Below are 18,701 nucleotides of genomic sequence, written 5' to 3' on the forward strand. Positions count from 1 at the left end.
GTGGTCAATATCACTGGAAAAGTTTGGTCCATTTATCATTTCCCATGAATTCACATTGCCCTATGAGAAACGGCTATTCCTTTGAGGTTTAGTTCAGGGGGTCGTCCGTTGTGCAACTTGTTATGTGTGTGGGGAAGCACAGTAATTAGGAGTTTCACATGATGTTTTGTCCTTCCGAGCACCCTTCCCCTTCCCCCCAAACACAAACCCCCCACCGTCGATCCAAGCACATTCTTGGACCAAGATCAATGGATCTGAGTGGAGTTTTGTCTCTCTCAGCAAGAAAAAAGTCATTTGTCTGCTGTCTTGGCAAGATGTCAGGAAACATTTGACAGCGTGACCCCGGGGCCCGGTAAGAGTGCAGCATGAGGGAATGTGTATAAATGTCCCACCAGCAACATGGGGCCACAGCTGCTGGGCCTGATAAGACTGTTTCCACTGCATCTAAGAGAAGGTAGGGAAATATATTCATCTTGTGAAGATTATATATGTTCATCAATATAGAAATACGGTTTAATCTGTAGCAAGATAAAGCTGAAAAGTTATTAACGTTTAAGAGGGATCAGGCAGAAGTTGTAAAAGTTGTTTAAAAGCTACTTAGTGAGATGGAGTGACTCAGCAGAGCAGCTGGTTATAGAGGCTCTAACATTTTTCCACATCCATGTTAAAATGCTTTTGTAGATGTTAAAGGTTTCAAATAATTTCTAAATGTTCTCTACCTTTAAATTGATCTATATAATTCAGCTGAAAACAAATACATTAAATAGATTTAAAAAATAAAAACCCTAATCTTGGATGAAACTTGATTTGTTGAAACATCTTCTAATACCATTTTATGATTCAGTCAGGATGTCACATCTTAATCAGAATTCCCACTCTGCTTTTCAAATGTTCTGCAGATATTTCAGATGGAAACAAATTAAATTATCCACTGTTTACCACCCAGATTTTCTGCCATATTCAGTTCTGGACTCTGGTTGCATCATTCCATCAAATCTGGAATGATTTAGAGTCTAATACTGTAAAATATAATCTTTCTTTATCTACACCATCAAAGGTGTGCAGAACTGTTCTCTGTGAATTAGATGTTTTGGATCTGTGGCCCAAAGGTTTTCACTTTGCATGAAAATGTGTTTTGAGTATTCTGTGGAAAAAATATTTCTACATTTCAATCTTGGACCACTACATACGGAGGGAACAGGTTGTTCCATGTAGAACACAACTAGTACTTTAATTCCTGGAGCTCCTTTAGTCCTACTGTTGGTCTCACGGCAACATCCTTGACCCGTTTCTGGTTTTCCTCACTATTGTCTCATATTGCATCTTGTTTTCACTGACAACCTGCTAAGTGAAGTTGGACGACCTGCTGTGGTCTCTGGGTGGTCCGCCAGCAGCCTGCATGTTTCTGTGTCAGAAATGTTAAAAGTCGACACGATATTAGAAAATATTACTAGGTAATTCTGTGTTATTGGGTCACTTTAATGACAATATTTAAACACCAACTGAAGAGTCTTAAAAAAAGGCCAACACAAAAAACTTTTTAAATAAATATACATTTTTTGCACTTCAGTTAAATCCTAATGAAGTCATCAGATAGTGGATCTTCAGACAAGCTGTGTAATGATGGTCACATTTAAAATGAAAATAAAATAAATATTACCTACCAAGAATAATGAGTAAGTATGCTTATATGTTTATATTAAATATTCCCAGGTGAAAAAAAGTATACTTTTATCGATGTACTTAAACTGTACTATTTTGGAAAAACAAATTTTGTGCTTAGTATATTTTAGTAGTATTTAAATAGTATTAAATTACAACTAATAGTATATTTTAGTATACTATACGTACTTTTTTGGAACAACTTCCAAGTGTACTTAGAGTGTACTGAAAGTATACTTTTTAAATATAATATTTCAGAGCTTTATTATTATATTTTGATATTATATTTTGAGTACTAATTCTCTCGGAATTATATTAAAAATATATATTTCATATACTTCAAATATATTTTAAATATACTATTAATATATTAGTAATGTATTTAAATTACACTTAATTTTTATTTTTGATTTCCTGCTATTSATAATAAACYACAATTTTAATTACTCGTGAAAGTCTTTATTCCTACGTACCTATTTTGTACATGACATGCATAACTACTTACATTGTTTTAGGCTAAAATTACATGGAAAAATTAATTACACAAGATGCCCAAGGTAATTAAAATATTGTTTTATTATCGACATTTTAAAATTGTCCAATTTTATTCACAACTTTATGAACTTTTCATAAATGATCAGTTTACACATCAAAAGTGAACACATGAACATGAAAATTTAAATGTGACAATAAAACATGACAGTGAGAATCAATGACAGAACATTCCCGTTCACTGCACCTTACAGGAACCTACAAAAAAGAACAATAGAGCAATTAAACAGAGAAAGTATTTGGATTTAAAGAGAACAGAAAAATGGCAAATAAAAAAATAATACTTACAATTTTAATACATTGTGGACTCGCCATGTATGTGACATCATAATAACTGATGATGATTGGGACCGGATGCCTGGGGTGGAAAAACATTTCTGGATGTCTTTGCCTGTTTATGTTAGAAGTAGAAAAAAATAGTCAACAATGTCATAGAATCAGTTGATGTTGGCATTAACTATGAAGCTGTTTGAAGTGTGGACTTAAGGAGACAAACTACCTTAAAATCTTTCCATCCATGATCTGAACACACTGATCCTTGCAGGGTGCTGAGGGGGGCTGGTGGTGCCCATCTCCAGCAGCCATCAGATGAGAGGCAGGGTTCACCCTGGACAGGTCACCAGTCCATCACAGGGCCCTGAAAGTCAACAACAAATAAAAATGTTAGATTAACAAGGAGAAAAAATATTTCCAGTTACCTTTAAATCAAATCATGTTTATTAAGCACTTAGTGTTGGTAACACAGCAGTTTTTGATGTTGAAAATGTAGCTAGCTCCTCATTGAAAAAACAAACTTACATCATGAAGACGATGTGGAGGTTCATCCTTAGAGCTGGTTGGTGATCTGGTGGAGTCAGAGCTTCTTCTGAGACAGAAAAGTCTTTAGGTTTTCTAACACCCGATTTCTCTGGCTTCTTCTTTCATCTTCATTTGCTTAGTTAGACTGCAAACATATGTTGAAGATAAAATCATTGATGAACTTGTTAGAACAACAACCACCTCACAATATCAAAGTCTCTCTGTCTTATGGAGCTTAATTAAAACCAGGTTAAGTTTATGAATTAAAGTATAAGTCGCAACAAACAGCCTCCATGCAGTTATAACATGAAGCTGAATGATTCCTATTGTAATAATCATAGAAGTCACAATAAAATTGATAAAATAATTATTTATGAAACCAACGTAAGTTATATATCTTAAAGGCACTTAAAAATTCATACATATCAATTCATATTTTGTTCACTTAAAGTATACTTTTATTTAATATATTAAAAGTGTATTTTAGTACAATTATGTTTAAGTGTGTTTAAAGTTCTAATTTCGAAATTGGTACAAGTGTATTTTTAATATACTTCAGATATACTTATAGGTAGTACACTTAATATTTAGTATACTTAAAGTGTACTTTCACAAATTTAAGTATGTTTGAAGTAGGCTTATACTAAAGTATACTTTTTTTTACACCTGGGTTCTTAGAGCACAGAATGTGTTGTTTTAAGTTTTCTTGTGTTTTACTAAAGTCACCTATTTTATTTAGTCAATTTTTGTTAGTTCAATAAGGTTATGTACACCTTTGAGAGATACTGTACAGATAATAGCTGAGTATCTGTTTGCTTGATTTTTAAATTAGAAATACTTCAATATTCAGTTAGATTATGATGTAATGGTTATTAATTTAAGATGATTTGTGATAACTTCTTTTTCCAACAAGCTACTCCCACTATCATTTGATTTTTAATTTTTCCACTAGATGAATCTTCAAACTGTCCCCTTCATCCTGCTGGTCATTTCCTGTGGCCAGGCTTCTCAGTATACCGAGCTGGCGCAGTACGTTGATGACCATCAGGAAGAACATGTAGAGGTGACAACTTGAAATACCGATGGTGCTGTTTCTCCATCTCACTGCTCATCTTTTTGACATACAACTTGCCTCATCTCTCCCCAAAGCTGATTGCTCTGACTACATGTTGATCAACCACACACATTGGGTCCAGCGAATGCAAGCAGTTTGCATCTATTAACAAAAAGCTCAAATAAAAGTCGGAGATGGTTTTCTGTTGCAGGATCTTCCGCTCACCTTCAGCCTAACATGGTTAGACTATGGTTATGTCTCCACCATAGTGCACAATGACAGCAGGTCGTCCTTAGAGATTTCATTTGTTTGAGTTCTGTTTCATAAAAACGATCCACAGTTCATGTCCACAGGTATGTGAGGACAGGCCTGACATAAAAGGAGGAAGAAAATTGTGATTTGTTGAAGATATGGGTATTAGTTGCTTACAGGAGGACTCACCTCACTTATTCAACAGAATAACTTTCTGTTATATCAACATAAACTTTCTTTGGATTGATTAAAAGTTATAGCTCATTCACAATGAGATTTTGATTTGTGCGCCAGGCTCTGAGGGAATGGGTTGCAATTGAAAGTGACTCGAGCAACATTCTGAGAAGACCAGATCTGCACCGCATGATGGAGCTGGTGGCAGAGAAGCTGAGACTGATGGGAGGGATGGTACAACTGGTCGACATCGGAGAGCAAGAGGTCAGTGACAAAACCCCCAGGTCTCTGCTAAAGCGATTCCCTTTTTTAACTTCTCTTTGAGAATTTGGAGTTTGTCGTCTTTACTTCAGTAGGCTAATAAAAATTCTGCAGGGGTTGCTCAATTGGACAGGTATATGTCTTCATTAATATACCTGAGATGACAAAACTACAGCTTGATTTACCAGAACAGCCAAGTACAAACCTTCTGAAGGCCAGGAGCTAACAGTTAACAGCAGGTTCATAAACATTTTCAAAAGTTAACCCAATTTACAGCATCACCTTCTGGATAAAAGCATCCCATATTCAAACTGAATCTAAACATTCAGCCTTTCATTGTGCCCTGCTCACCAATTACCTTTCGCTTCTGCTCCACCTGAGACCGAATGACAGCCACTTTATGGAAAACCAGTTAATGATCCAACATTTATTTAGCAACGAGAACAATAAAATGAAAGGTGGAATTAATGGGGTACTTTGAATTTGATCAGAAAGGAGGTTATGCCAGGAGATTAAGTTCACTTAAAACATCAACTAAAATAAAAGAGTTCAAACACCTGGAGTACCAGCCTAGAGTAATTGTCACTTGTAAAAGGAAAAGCTGTGTAAAAACTAAATAATTTAGCTCTTTGTTTCTTTAGATTGTTATAATGACTGGATAAAGGCATCTGAAAATACCTCCCATGAGAGTTAAACCTATGATGTCTCATTCTGATTGAACAAAAACAACAATATCATAAACTTGTCACTATTTGTGAAGAGTTCTTCACAAATACTGAAGATATCTTCTTGTTATATCTTGTTAAGATGTAACAAGATCAAACCTCATTTGCATCCTGGGAGAAGAAGTGTAAGTGGTCGAGGAATATAAATACCTCAGTGTTCATCTGGACAACAGACTGGACTGGAGACTCAACAGTGAAGTCATCTATAAGAAGGAACAGAGAAGACTGGACTTCTTAAGAAAGCTAAGATCCTTCAAGGTTTTTAGCAAGATACTGCAGATCTTCTATAAGTCTATGTTGAGAGCGTCAACTATTCATCCGTCATCAGTTGAGGCAGCAGCATCAGAACAGGGCCCTAAAAAAGGTTCAACAAGCCTGATAAAGAAGGCTGGTTCTGTCCTGGTTCTGTTCTGGGGACGGCTGTGGAACCTCTGGAGATGATGATTCAAAGAAGGATTCTTTGTAAAATAAAGAAAATTATGGACAACCCTGACTATTCTCTTTATGAGGCTGTCTTGGAAAAACAGAGTGCCTTCAGTCAGAAGCTTATTCAGGTTCACTGTAAGACAGACTGCTACAGGACGTTTTTCCTGCCAACATCATCACTATCTAAAATAACTCTTTGAAGAATTTAAATTAATGAGTTACAACATTTAATTTCCCTTTGGGATCAATAAAGTATTTGCAAATTTTGAATTGGAGTAAGCTTTTGTTTTAACTGTATTGTCATTTCCTCATTGGTAAGTTATTTTGGATAGAAGCTCCTGCCAAATACATAAACATACATTAACACCCCCTGGTACTGGTTCACATTGTGCCATATAATTTGCAAATCTGGGGCTAATGTATCATTTTGTAGAAATGTGTGAATATCAACCATGCCTTTGTACATGCAGCTTCCAAGTGGACAGACGATAGCACTGCCAAAAGTAGTGACAGCTCAGTTTGGGAGTGACCCCAGCAAACACACAGTGTGTGTCTACGGTCATGTGGATGTTCAGCCAGCGAAGCTGGAGGACGGCTGGGCTACCAATCCCTACAACCTGACAGACATCAACGGTAGCCACCTTTATGTTCTTTATACAGCTTTTTAACTAATTTTTAACTGATTAAATGATGATTTCTTCCTGTGGAATTATTTTTCATATATCAGTCAAAGATAACTATTATGGCTGTTTGAAACATCTCAAAAATGACATAATTTGTGATCTGCATTTAAATTTTCCTGACCTACGGCGAATTCTAGCTATAGTGTCATAGATAAATATGTTTTATGGCACTGTACCTTCAGGTAATCTGTACGGAAGAGGAACATCAGACAACAAGGCTCCGGTTCTGGCCTGGATCCACGCCGTACAGGCTTACCAAGCCCTCAGCATGGTGAGAGAAAACACACCGACCCCTATAGAGACATTATTATGTATTATGTAAACATAGTTTTAACTTCAAATGGCTATATTTCTGTATGTCAAACAATTACTGCAATTGTTCTTAAACTCTTACTTCTGGCATCCACCAGGAGCTGCCAGTGAATGTGAAGTTTCTCATTGAGGGTATGGAGGAGACAGGCTCCAACGGCCTGGATGCAATGATCCTGGCGCAGAGAGACACCTTCTTCTCTGATGTGGACTACATCGTCATTTCTGACTGTGGCTGGCTGAGCAGACGGCCAGCCTTAACCTATGGCACCAGAGGAAACTGCTACTTCTTTGCTGAGGTTGTAGAATTCTTTCTTGAAACTTTTCTCTCTGTATCTGATTCTTACTGTGTTGTGTGTTTGTAGGTTGAAGGCCCTAAACAAGACTTACATTCTGGTGTCTATGGAGGCACGGTGATCGAACCAATGACTGACCTCATTGGCATTCTTGGTGGGTTTAAAGGGCGTCTTCCTTTGATCCTCACACTTTGCCCTGTTCATTTGTTTTTCTGTTGCCTTTGGTAGTTTATACAGCTGTTTTCTTTTAAGAATAAAGATTTCTCATCGAAACAGTCCCCAGTGAACTAGCTGAAGGGCTAAAGGAGCAGAACCCTTTGATCTCTATGGAAAACATCCCCTAAAATACTTGAGTGTTTAGAAATGGCCAGCTAAGTTAGGGAAATTTGAACTGAATTGGTTTATAATGTGGTACCTATATGTTTTGCAGTAGTTTGTGCTTTGTACAATTTAAAAAAACAAAACAAACAACATTTTTGTCAGATTTAAAAATAAAATCAAGAGCCTCCTGACAAATATCCTCAGTAAGAAATTATAATTTTGAAAAAATGTTCAAACCTATATGTTGTTACAGTAAATTATCTGGTGTATTTACTAGCTACCGTTGGTTTCCAAATTTTCTGTTTTTCACACGCTGATGTTTCTGACAGTTTTGATAGTTATCTTACTATCAAAGATAACATGAGCAAATATAAAAAACTGTTTTTAGACAATGATTTCATTCATCAAGGGAAAAATGTATCTAAACCAAACTATGGTAAAGTCATTGCTACCCATTTTTTGTTAAATCAGGAATTAATTGATATGTTAAAAAACAGTGAGTTTAATCTCAGTGAGCACACCCAGACCTGATTAATCCCAGACGTGTAGAATAACATCACTTCAACAGAACCTTCCTTTCAACATGAAATGTGCTAAAAGACTTTAAAAAGCAAGCCATCACATCTAAAGCTAATAAAGAAGGTGGACAGCAGATGAGAAACAAGGTTACTGAGATCTACTGATCTAAAACGAAAACCATTTTTAGTGAGTCCAGAGAACCACTAATTCATTTCTGGAAAATAACAATATTCCAGAAATGAAGACAAAATGAACAAGTAGCAGAAAAGGGCAAATAAACTTCTGACCAAAAAGAGCTGTCTGATCTTCACACACAAAAAAACATCTTGGCAGTCTTCAAAACGTTTGGACAAATATTCTGTAGACTGAAGAGACAAAAGTGGAACTTCTTTGGAAGCTGTGTATCCCATTACATCTGCTTTGACTCTAACTGCATTTCAGAAAAAGAATATCATACCAATAGTCAAACTTAGTGTTGATACTATGTTGGTCTCAGCTGAAATCAAAATGGAAGTTTTAGGACGATCTAGTCAAATTCAAACTGAGTGAAATGCAGTAGCATGTGGGGGAGGGGCAAATCAAAGTGACTGAATTAAAACAACTCTGCAAACATGAATGGGCCAAAATTTATCTACAGGGATGTAAAATAAAACTTGTCAGTTATCGTAAACTATGGTTTAATTTTGAATGCTTTCCTCAGCTAATGTTTTATATTGGGGTAAATTACAGAAGAAAATAGTTTTAAAAAATCCTGAGTTGCTTCATGGTCACTTTTCTCTCAGACACACTCATCAGCCCCAGTGGAAAGATTCTGATTCCAGGGATCCGGGAAGCAGTGGCTCCTCTGTCGGATGAGGAATGGAGAATGTATCAGGATATTGAGTTTGACGTGGACAATTACAAGAACAAGACTGGCGTCAGCCACCTCATGTACAACAACAAGGTAGTAAAAAGTCAAGTCAGGAAAAAAAAAACAAGAGTTGTCTCCTGACTCAATGAGTCTCTGTATTGCTCTTCCAAAAGGTGGACTTGTTGGCCCATAGGTGGCGCTACCCCACCGTTTCCATCCATGGTATAGAAGGGGCTTTCTCTGACTCCGGCACAAAGACGGTCATCCCTGCTAAGGTCACTGCTAAGTTCTCAATAAGACAAGTCCCTGACATGGACCCAGCGGCGGTCAAGAAACAGGTAGCATATATGAGTGCTTTAGAGAGTTGATTTATGTCGTGTTTTGCTTTACTAGCGTCTCCTTTTTGTGCTTTAGGTGTCCGACTACCTTCACTCTGTGTTTGCTAAGAGAAGGAGTCCTAACAAGCTGAAAGTTACCATGGTGATTGGGGCCAAGCCCTGGCTGGCTGACACTAAGCACCCTCTGTATGAGGCTGGAAAGGCAGCGATCAAGGGAGGTAAGAAAGCTACTTCAGCTTTCCAGGGACTGGATCCTACAACAGCCTTTTAGAGCCATTATAGATAGAAAAAATGATCTGTACTGCACACAGCTATATGTTTTACTTCAGTTCTCTTCTACCTGAACTGTTTGGCTTTACAGAAGCTTATAAAGCTGACGAGAGATGTTGTGCTTATTTGTGAAATTGTAAAAGTATTTAGGGTTTTTGAAAATACATTGTTGTTGTTTTTTTTCAACACTGAAGATCATACAATAGACAAAGAGTTTTTGCATTTGAGTTATACCTACATGATATATATTGGCTCTCTTTCAGTTTTCAATGTGGATCCTGATCTAATCCGTGAAGGTGGGACCATCCCCATTGCCAGAACCTTCCAGGATGTGACGGGAAAAAGCATCATCATGATGCCCATTGGAGGCTTTGACGATGGAATGCACTCCCAGAATGAGAAAATGAGCAGGTTTTACACACTTCATGCCTAACAACTACTCTAATTTCCTTTTTTGTTCACAGGATGAGCTTCATTCTTTTCAGTTTTGGTCTCTTTTGCCCAAGGACACTGTTGGAAGCTGTGGGTATAATGTTAGCTGTGTGCCCTCATGTGACTCCACATATTTTCTTTCAGATTAATTTCAGCCACTTGGTCAGTCGGTTCTAAAAGTTTAGTTTTCCTCCTTTGAAATCATTTGTATGTAGATACATGTGGAGACTCACTGAGGTTTCTGAATGAAAGATTAAATAGAAATATGCTTTATTGTCCCACAGTGGGGAACATCTGGTGTAACATTAGGAAAGTGACAGGAAATGACACATGTATATTCACATAAAGAACAAATATAATACAGTATATAAAATTAATTTATTAGTAACAGTGTACAGTAAGGGCAAAATTAATAAATAAAACACTGTGCAGTTATTAAAAATAGCATAGTTTAATTCAAAAGGATGTGCAACTGAGTTGAATATTTTTTTAAAAATGCACAAAATAGACTTCTTTTTTATTTTGCAGGTACAACTACATCGAAGGAACCAAGTTATTCATCGCCTACCTGAATGAAGTCGCCCAGATTAACAAGACCAGTGTTTGATCTATCTATCTATCTATCTATCTATCTATCTATCTATCTATCTATCTATCTATCTATCTATCTATCTATCTATCTATCTATCTATCTATCTATCNATCTATCTATCTATCTATCTATCTATCTATCTATCTATCTATCTATCTATCTATCTATCTATCTATCTATCTATCTATCTATCTATCTATCTATCCATCCTTGTTTCTTCTGGTTATTTTCATCCCTCCCCATGTATAATTAGTGTTAGTTATGTTCTAGATCATGCAGTCCTGTAGTACACTGCATTTGTTTCATTTAATAAAAATAAAACAAATACAAAACTGTGTATACATTTTAATTGAAAAAGATTCTGTCATGTTGTATAATAAGTGGTAATAAGGAGTCAAAAACTACATTGTTCACTGAGTCATTTATTAAAATTGAAGTGGAAGGTTTATTTTGCTTATCAAATATTTAAAACAATTATTTAAAAATGTAAATATTTAAACATAATACATGCATAAGTAGTCACACTCTTTATAAGACTCAGAACTGAGATCAGGTTCATCTGATCGTCGTTCAGACATTTCTGCAACTTGACTGGAGTCTGACTGGTAAAGCCAGTTGATTGAGGACCTTGGTCAGAAAGCTGATCAATATAAAATGGTCACGTGTTCAATTCAGTTTATTGAAGATGTGACCATCTCAAGATACTTTACAAAAAACATCAATTTAATTCAATCATGCAGACAGATTTCGAGTCAATTACATCCAATCCACATTTATGGTAGTTATCAAACAGTAGATGTGTTTCCATTACAAATGGAATAGAATTACAAAAAATGTATCGGTATTCTGCCGACCTAAAAAAAAAAAACACAATTCTTGCAGTGTTTCTATGAAATAAAAAACACAATTAAAATCACACATACATATAGTAAGTCCGTTCACGTGATATTTAAAAACCATGCAGTGTCACCATCCTCCTACCACTTCCTGTCGTTGTCTTCTTCTTTTTTGTCAGTAGTAATATCCGACTTCCATGATGCAAAAAAGTGCTTCTATTGCAGTTTTGTAAAATACACAAATTTAAGTAAATCTAGCAAAAATCTTTAAATTAAAAAATTTGAGTAGTTTTTTTTTCTTAATTGGCGTGTCTCCATCTATCTATCTAACTCCATTAAGTTATTTTTGTAATTACATTTTTTGCAATTATATGGTCAGTGGAAATGCAGCTAATGAAGTCAAGTTCAGTTTATAATTCATATTTGTGAAATAGTTTTCAATAACATCAACATTCCAACAAAAATCTAAGCAAACTCATGGGCTGTTGTATCGATTTATATCCGACTGAAAAGTGCTTTTTATTCCAACCTTGGAAATGACTTCAGGGTTTATTTCAGCCCAGCTCTCTTGCAGATCGCTCATGTATTCCAGCAGGAAATGGCTGGGAGGAACCCTGGTGTTGTGAAGAAGCCGTCCCTGACACCTCAGCGGCCTGATTCACAACACCAGCTGACCCTCCCCACCCACCCACCCACACAGGCCTTCACCACGGCGCTGAGACGATGCAGAGGCAGTGTGACGAGAACTTCTCTCCATGGACAGAAACACACACGCACGACACCTGCTGAACCAGCAAAGATTATGTAACATTTGAACCCATCGCCCCTCTGCAGTACAGATTACCTTCATACACATAGCTGCGACAATACCCAGGTTGGAGCCTCAACAGATACTGGGACCAGTTTCCATGTCATTCACAGTCTCTCCACTGGGGGGCAGTTTGCTCACAGGAGTTCTGCTTTCACATTTTACAGGCTGATGATCTGATGTGAAACAGGTCACTCACACCGATTTAACCTAAAGAAAAGACAAAAAAGGCAAATCAATTTAATCAGCAAGTACATGTTGGAAATATGTCATTTAAAATCTTGACCTCAGCCCTGCAGCAGTTCATCTTTTACAAAATTCCCAATTAAAAAAAAATCTCGCAGTTTCTCTGTGAAACAAAAGGCCCAGTCCATAAATGTAGCAGCGCTCTATTTGCTCATCTATTTATAAAGTGCTTTGGAATTGAGGACAGGGTTATGATGAAGCTGAGAATAACTTGGGTCTCACAGCAGAAAGCCCTAATCCACCTTGAAGCAGCCCCGCTGAGTGGGAACACTCCAATCATGTCAGAAAAACTAGGTTTGCAGCAAGAGGAGACTTAGTAAAACTGTAACCCCAGATCCCTGGGAGGCCTAACATCTGGTTTCTACCAATCAGAATCTGGCATGATCCCTCTGATCAGCAGAAAAACGTCATTTTAAATGGTACCACAATTAATGATGTTCAAGGTAAAGAAATAAACAACTGCTGGTTTAATGAATGGTGCTGACAAACACAGAGTTTGGTTTTATTAGTTATTCATAGGACTGGTGGTAATTTATGTGTTTATTTTACTCTTATGGCAATAATAATAATAATTGTATTTATTTCAAATAATTAATAATAAACATTCCCCAAACCCACAGGACTGTGGTAGGATGCCACCTGTGCAACAAATCTAGTTGTGAAATTTCCTCAGTCATAAATATTCCACAGTCAACTATCAGCTGCATTGTAAGAAAATGGAAGTATTTCAGAACGACAGCAACTCAGCCATGAAGTGGTAGGCCGTGTAAACTGATGGAGCGGGGTCAGCGGATGCTGAAGCACATAGTGTGAACAGGTCGTCAGGTTCTGCAGAGTCAGTCACTACAGACCTTCAAACTTCATGTGGCCTTCAGATTGTCTCCATCTGGCAATAGGAATGGGAGGCCATTTAGGCTAATATATGAATCAAGGCAGGTGAGCAAATACTTTTGTCAATAATATATATATGGCATTTAATGGGCTATTATAACCACTATCACCAACAAAGCGGGACACTGGTGCAAACAAGGACATTTTCCTGGGCCTCTTTTTTTTCAGTTGGATTTCTCACACACGTCCCCCCTCCCCCCCACACACACACATACAAAATGCTCTCTTAAAGACTGCCATAGTACGTACGTGTCATTACGATGATCATAATCAACTTATTTTAACTACATTTGTTTAATTTTACCTGCATAATTCACAACCTGGCCAAATTTCATTAATTTGCATCAAAACCGCCAAAGTTATGAAAAACAGAGAGAAACATGGCCAGGCATCAAAACAGTGTGATCTCCAGCTTCAGCTACAGTTTCATAAGGCGTGAAGAATCACCATATGTACCTTTATGATTCTATGTGGACTGCAGGCGTCCCTCCAGCACTGTGACCCCTCTGCAGCTCTGTTGGTTAAACCTTCACACTGGTCAAGCTCGTGTAATGAAGTTGCCCTTAACTGTGTCAGAGTGCTTTACTGGGCTGTAGGTGGGAGCAGCTGATTAGCAGCAGCGTGCACAATGTTCCGCATGTCTGGTAGTGAAGCTGGGTTTTAAGCTTTGCCTTTTCTCACTCAATTAGTCATCAGCTTGTCCTTTTCCCTGACCGGTGGTGGACAGGTCAAGCCTTTACTAATTCTTCTGAAAGCTGCCGTGGCACACTTCACATAATATCCAGGCAACACATTCCTGCTAATCCCCTTTCATCAGGTTCACTGGCCTTTCTGGTCTATCTAATTGCAACAAAGCCCACATGAGGGCTTTTGTGCCAACAGAAAGTTCTTTTATGGTTTCAATTAAACGCCTGGACTGGCTCAGCGGAGACTCCTGGCTGACCGCCAATGTCCTTCAGACAAAGAATGTCATGCACATAATGAATGGAAACACTTGAGTGAAGGAGAAGTGGAAGAGGTGCAGAAAGTGGTGGGGAGGGGAAATAACCCACCCAGCCACTCTGCTCACAGTTTAGCTGATTTCACAAGCACTTTCAGACAGCTGAAAGATTTGAAGTAACAATCAAAAGTAGCCTGAGGGATTATCAGCTGGAGGAGGCAGAGGGGGCGAGAGCATATTGGGGCAGCGGGGATGCAGACAGGCTCAGTTAAAGGTGCACCAGCTGAAAAGGTGGAAGTGGTCTGAATCTTCTCAAAGATGGTTTATTTGAAGTTTCCTTTAAACTTCTCGTCTAAACATGACAGAGTTTTTGTTTCATTGTTTTCAGCTATTGTTCCAGCTGCCACAGCCTGTCTTTACTGTTAATCTGTCCTTCAGTACTTCAGTAGCCATCTTTCTCCAGAACTTCCAAACAATACACTTTGGTGGCTTTCATTTCAGCACATTCATATACAGTGGCTGCATTTCCATTGCAGATGTGCACAAGCCTACATTTGACAAATATTGAAAAAAAAACTCTATTTCACTATTTTGCAGCGTTTCCATTAAATAAGAAATTAAATTAAAATTGCACATGGATAAGTTTGTTCATGTGACCATGGCAGTGACAGAGGTAAACCGCTACATGAGATATAGTCATAATCCAGGCATGATGCTGGCGCTCGTTATGCATCAGCCAATCAGAGGAGACGTCTGTGTCAGGTTCAGACTTTGGAACATCAAGCACTTTAAACGCGGTAGTGACTATTTCACTCTATTTTGGGGTTGTGGAGAAATTGCAGTTGGTAATTTTACAGAAGAACTAAGGATTCAACACATTGGAATGAAAACTTTTAATGAACTGTGTGATGCAGAGAGAGTTCTGGTGGAGCCAGCTGCACATAAAAGAAACAAAAACAAACCATCGTCCTTCTACCACTTCCTGTCGTCTTCTTTAGGGTTTTAGTAGTAACATCAAGCTGTTGATCATGTGACTTGTGAGATGGAAAAAAAAGTATTTCCGTTGCAGCTTTGCGAAATTCATCTATTTTGGTACAGCTGAAAAAACATCTGATCCCAGTGCAACAACGTTTTCTCAAAACGTGTGTTTTTACGGAATTGGTGTGTTTTAAAATTATTTCAGCTTTTCCTGTTGTAATGGAAATGCAGCTACTGATGGGTAAATGACTTCTGATTCCAGTCAGGGTAAAAAGCTCAACACACCCCAGGATTTAATCGGAACTCAACGTAATTTCAATGTGAGGTTTGTGGTTGTTCATTATTCTTGTCATCAGAACATCTCAATTATGAGTTCTGGACTTTTGCAGCATGTTGTTCATTTCTTCTTCTTTGGTCAAGCTGATGTAGATTAGCTGCTGTGTTGGGGATCATTGACCTGATGATGACCCCGAAGACTCATCTGTCAAGCAGATTGGCTTCATATTAGACACCAGTCTGTTTTTGGTGAACAGAAGTCAACTTAATAACTCTAACACAGTCCAGTAGCTGTGGAACAAGTCAAAATGACCTCCCCTCCACCATCGTGCTCCACTCGTTTTAAAAACATGGCCTTTTATTTTTTGCTGTCTGGTGGTTTTCTCAGATCCAAAGCTTTCTCCTTCAACACTTTAAGCCAAGACATACTGGATGCTCTTCTCCTCACTGTTCTGTTATGAACTTGACGTGTTTAGCATACTAAGTGAGAACTCTCAGAAAAAGCTCTTTGTTTTTTCGTTGGTTTTTTTTGCAATTTCTTTAAACTCGCAGTCTGACCTTGCAGCCCTTTTGCTGAGACAAGTATTCTTTGAAAGATTGGCAGCCGTCTAGATGCTTTCCACAGGGGAATAATCTTTCTCTGTAGGATGAGGGACTATTAATAGCTGCAGATGATGTAGAGGCTTTACATCCTTTCTAAGCAGCAAGTACTGCAGTACTGCATCTACGATGTGGGCACATCCACTGGTCACAGCAATCTTGATCATCATTATGAGTAAATTACAACAATCACCAATAAGAGAAATCAAGGTAAAGTTGCTTTAAATCTTCAGAGAAATGAGGAGGAAGGGTCGAGAAGATGAAGTGACACAAAAGTGTTCCCGACCATATGGAGGTCAAAGGTGACCAGAGACATGAGGTAGTGGAAGGAGAGGAAGAGATGGAAGAGGAAGAGCATCACAACGGTGTGAGGGGAAAGAGTGTCTGCAGCTTTACCTCCATCTGAGCGCGCCGCTCACATGGTGTTTCAGTTATCACTTTATGTTAATCTGGACTCAGCACAAAAAATGATTTGCAAATGAACTAAGAGTCACTGCTGCTTTACACAATGAAATATTTTCAATAACTAAATGTAACACATTCACACAGACAATAGGACGTTAGAGGTTTCTTTTATTTTCCCTTAGCTGATGTTTTACAAAGCAAACAGTGTTTAAACTTGATCATGTTTATCATTTGTAAATTAATGGCACTGCCTTAAAAATCTACTTGTCAGTATTTTTATATTATAAAAATTAAAACTGGCTGTCTTATTCCATAAGTTAATGAAGTTCAGATTCACACTGTGATTGGGTTCAGCCTAACTGACTGGGCCTTCAGGAAATAAAAGCAGACAAACAGACCACAGAAGGTTACTGCAGTGCATGCATCTTTATTTAGGAGCTCTCCAGTTTAATATCTCTGCGCCTGACTTTGATTACATAAACACATATATATTTCCCATATGCGGCCGTCTCACAATACCTCAAGCAATAACATCTTGTTGTCAAGAGATTTTTACGATCCCAGCCTGTTCCACTGTGAACAAAGTGCTGCAGAAAAGCCAGCTGCTGTCTGTCTGATTCTTTTCTCCTGATTAGACCCCACCCCAACCCTCACACCCTCCGATAATATTTTGCTTAGCAGACACCTCAGGCATGATGAGAAAAACGTGTTCTCACTAAGAGGATTACAATTATCTCCTACATGAAATATCTAGGACACAGTAAATAAATAGTTTTGTTGCAATAAAACTTGCTCATTGTTTCGTCTATAATTTGAGTTCTGTTATTCGTTTATATTTCTGTTTTTATTTTTTATTTGAATCCTAAAGCTGTACATGTATGGATTTATTTAAGTTTGCAGTTTAATTCTGGTGAGTGCATGCTGACCAATATACTGTGACCAGTGCACAAAGTGCTCAAAGTGCGCTGGTCACAGTATATTATATATTAATAGCATATGATTAGTTTTTGCCTCTATCATCTTTTGGGAAGGAAAGAGGTGGTGATGTGTTTTTCTCACCCAAAATAACTTTCCATTATTTTAGGTGATGTTTATGTGTGATGTTTTGGTGTCAAAATTTCATGCGCATAAACTAAGTGTTAATAGCACGTCAGCATTTACATTTATAAAAGCTTTATACGGATGTCTGATGCAAAGCATGTGTTAATGTCTGAAGTGTTACTGAAATAACATATATATTTAGTAATGAAGCAGAGGGTTATTTGAAGGGAAGCATTCCTTCTCTTTGTTAACCTGCTTTAGACATGAATCAGAAACAGGTTTATGCATTATTACCGTAGAAGGTAATATCTACTGTCTTCCTAAATTCTGCTTTTGGAAGTACAACTAATCAAGCAGCAAGGAAAATAAATGCAGGTCCTGGATTGGCTGCTTGTTAATAGCATGTCAATAGCACTGCGTCTGGGTGTTTCATTGTTCCAACCTGCAACCTGCATTTTCTTTCAAACGTATTAGATATGCTCCATGAAAAGTTCTGTATGCCAACTTGGGAAAATGAACAGCTCCATATGTATACCAAAAGGTATGTTTTTGTATTATTCTTTGTATATAATGTGTAGTAATATGAGTTATTTCCCTGATGATTCTGTGCAGTTAGAGCTGAGGCTCTATCAGGAACATCAACAGTATTTTCAATACGGTGCATCTTTATTCTGAAACAGTAAATCATTAAAAGCCATTTGAAACCTCATACCTCCTCCTCTTTGTGTCGTTAGAAAGTTACACACTCTCTTCACATCTCGGTTGAAGGCGTCCGTCTTTTAAGCTTCTTCCAACACGCCGCAGTTTCTCCGCTCTGCAGAGAGACAGAAAAAGATGAGCCCAAAGTCGGCTGAGCGTTTTCTAATGGAGGTCCTTATGGAAGTAATTATGTGCCATCAGAATTTGAATAAAAAATGCATCTGAAATTTGAATGTTGTATATTTGTTCTTACTTTTTCAATTTAAAAATTAATTCAGAATATATTTTTGACCTAAAAAAAATTTCAGTGTCATTATTTGTACATGTATGCAAATTTCATTTGTTAAAAAAAATTCACATTCCTATTTCAGAGATCAAATTTTCAATATATATATTTTTTCAGTGTTAAAAAAATTCAACATATAAAAAAATTCAACTTTTAAAAATTCAAATGCAATATTTTCAGT

General features: G+C 37.4%; 1 protein-coding gene and 1 long non-coding RNA gene across 2 annotated transcripts in view; one reads left to right on the forward strand and one right to left on the reverse strand.

Annotated features, from left to right (window-relative positions):
* Positions 1-352: 352 nt before the first annotated feature.
* On the forward strand, positions 353-10,603 carry cndp1 (carnosine dipeptidase 1). Its single transcript, XM_008411072.2, has 12 exons — positions 353-454; positions 3,965-4,075; positions 4,613-4,756; positions 6,375-6,537; positions 6,770-6,858; positions 6,998-7,195; positions 7,262-7,346; positions 8,815-8,975; positions 9,056-9,220; positions 9,297-9,438; positions 9,754-9,901; positions 10,451-10,603. The coding sequence occupies exons 2-12, from the start codon at positions 3,965-3,967 to the stop codon at positions 10,527-10,529; spliced, it is 1,485 nt and encodes a 494-aa protein (XP_008409294.1). The 5' UTR covers positions 353-454; the 3' UTR covers positions 10,530-10,603.
* Positions 10,604-12,046: 1,443 nt separating this feature from the next.
* Positions 12,047-18,701, reverse strand: part of LOC103465878 (uncharacterized) — a 36,355-nt gene continuing 29,700 nt past the window's right edge. The window contains exons 3-4 of the long non-coding RNA XR_533865.2: positions 18,248-18,349; positions 12,047-12,368 (exon numbers count right to left, since the gene is read on the reverse strand). This is a non-coding gene — a long non-coding RNA (uncharacterized LOC103465878). The remainder of the gene's footprint in view (positions 12,369-18,247; positions 18,350-18,701) is intronic.

Source organism: Poecilia reticulata, linkage group LG6 (assembly GCF_000633615.1).
Source record: "Poecilia reticulata strain Guanapo linkage group LG6, Guppy_female_1.0+MT, whole genome shotgun sequence".
Classification (NCBI taxonomy): domain Eukaryota; kingdom Metazoa; phylum Chordata; class Actinopteri; order Cyprinodontiformes; family Poeciliidae; genus Poecilia; species Poecilia reticulata.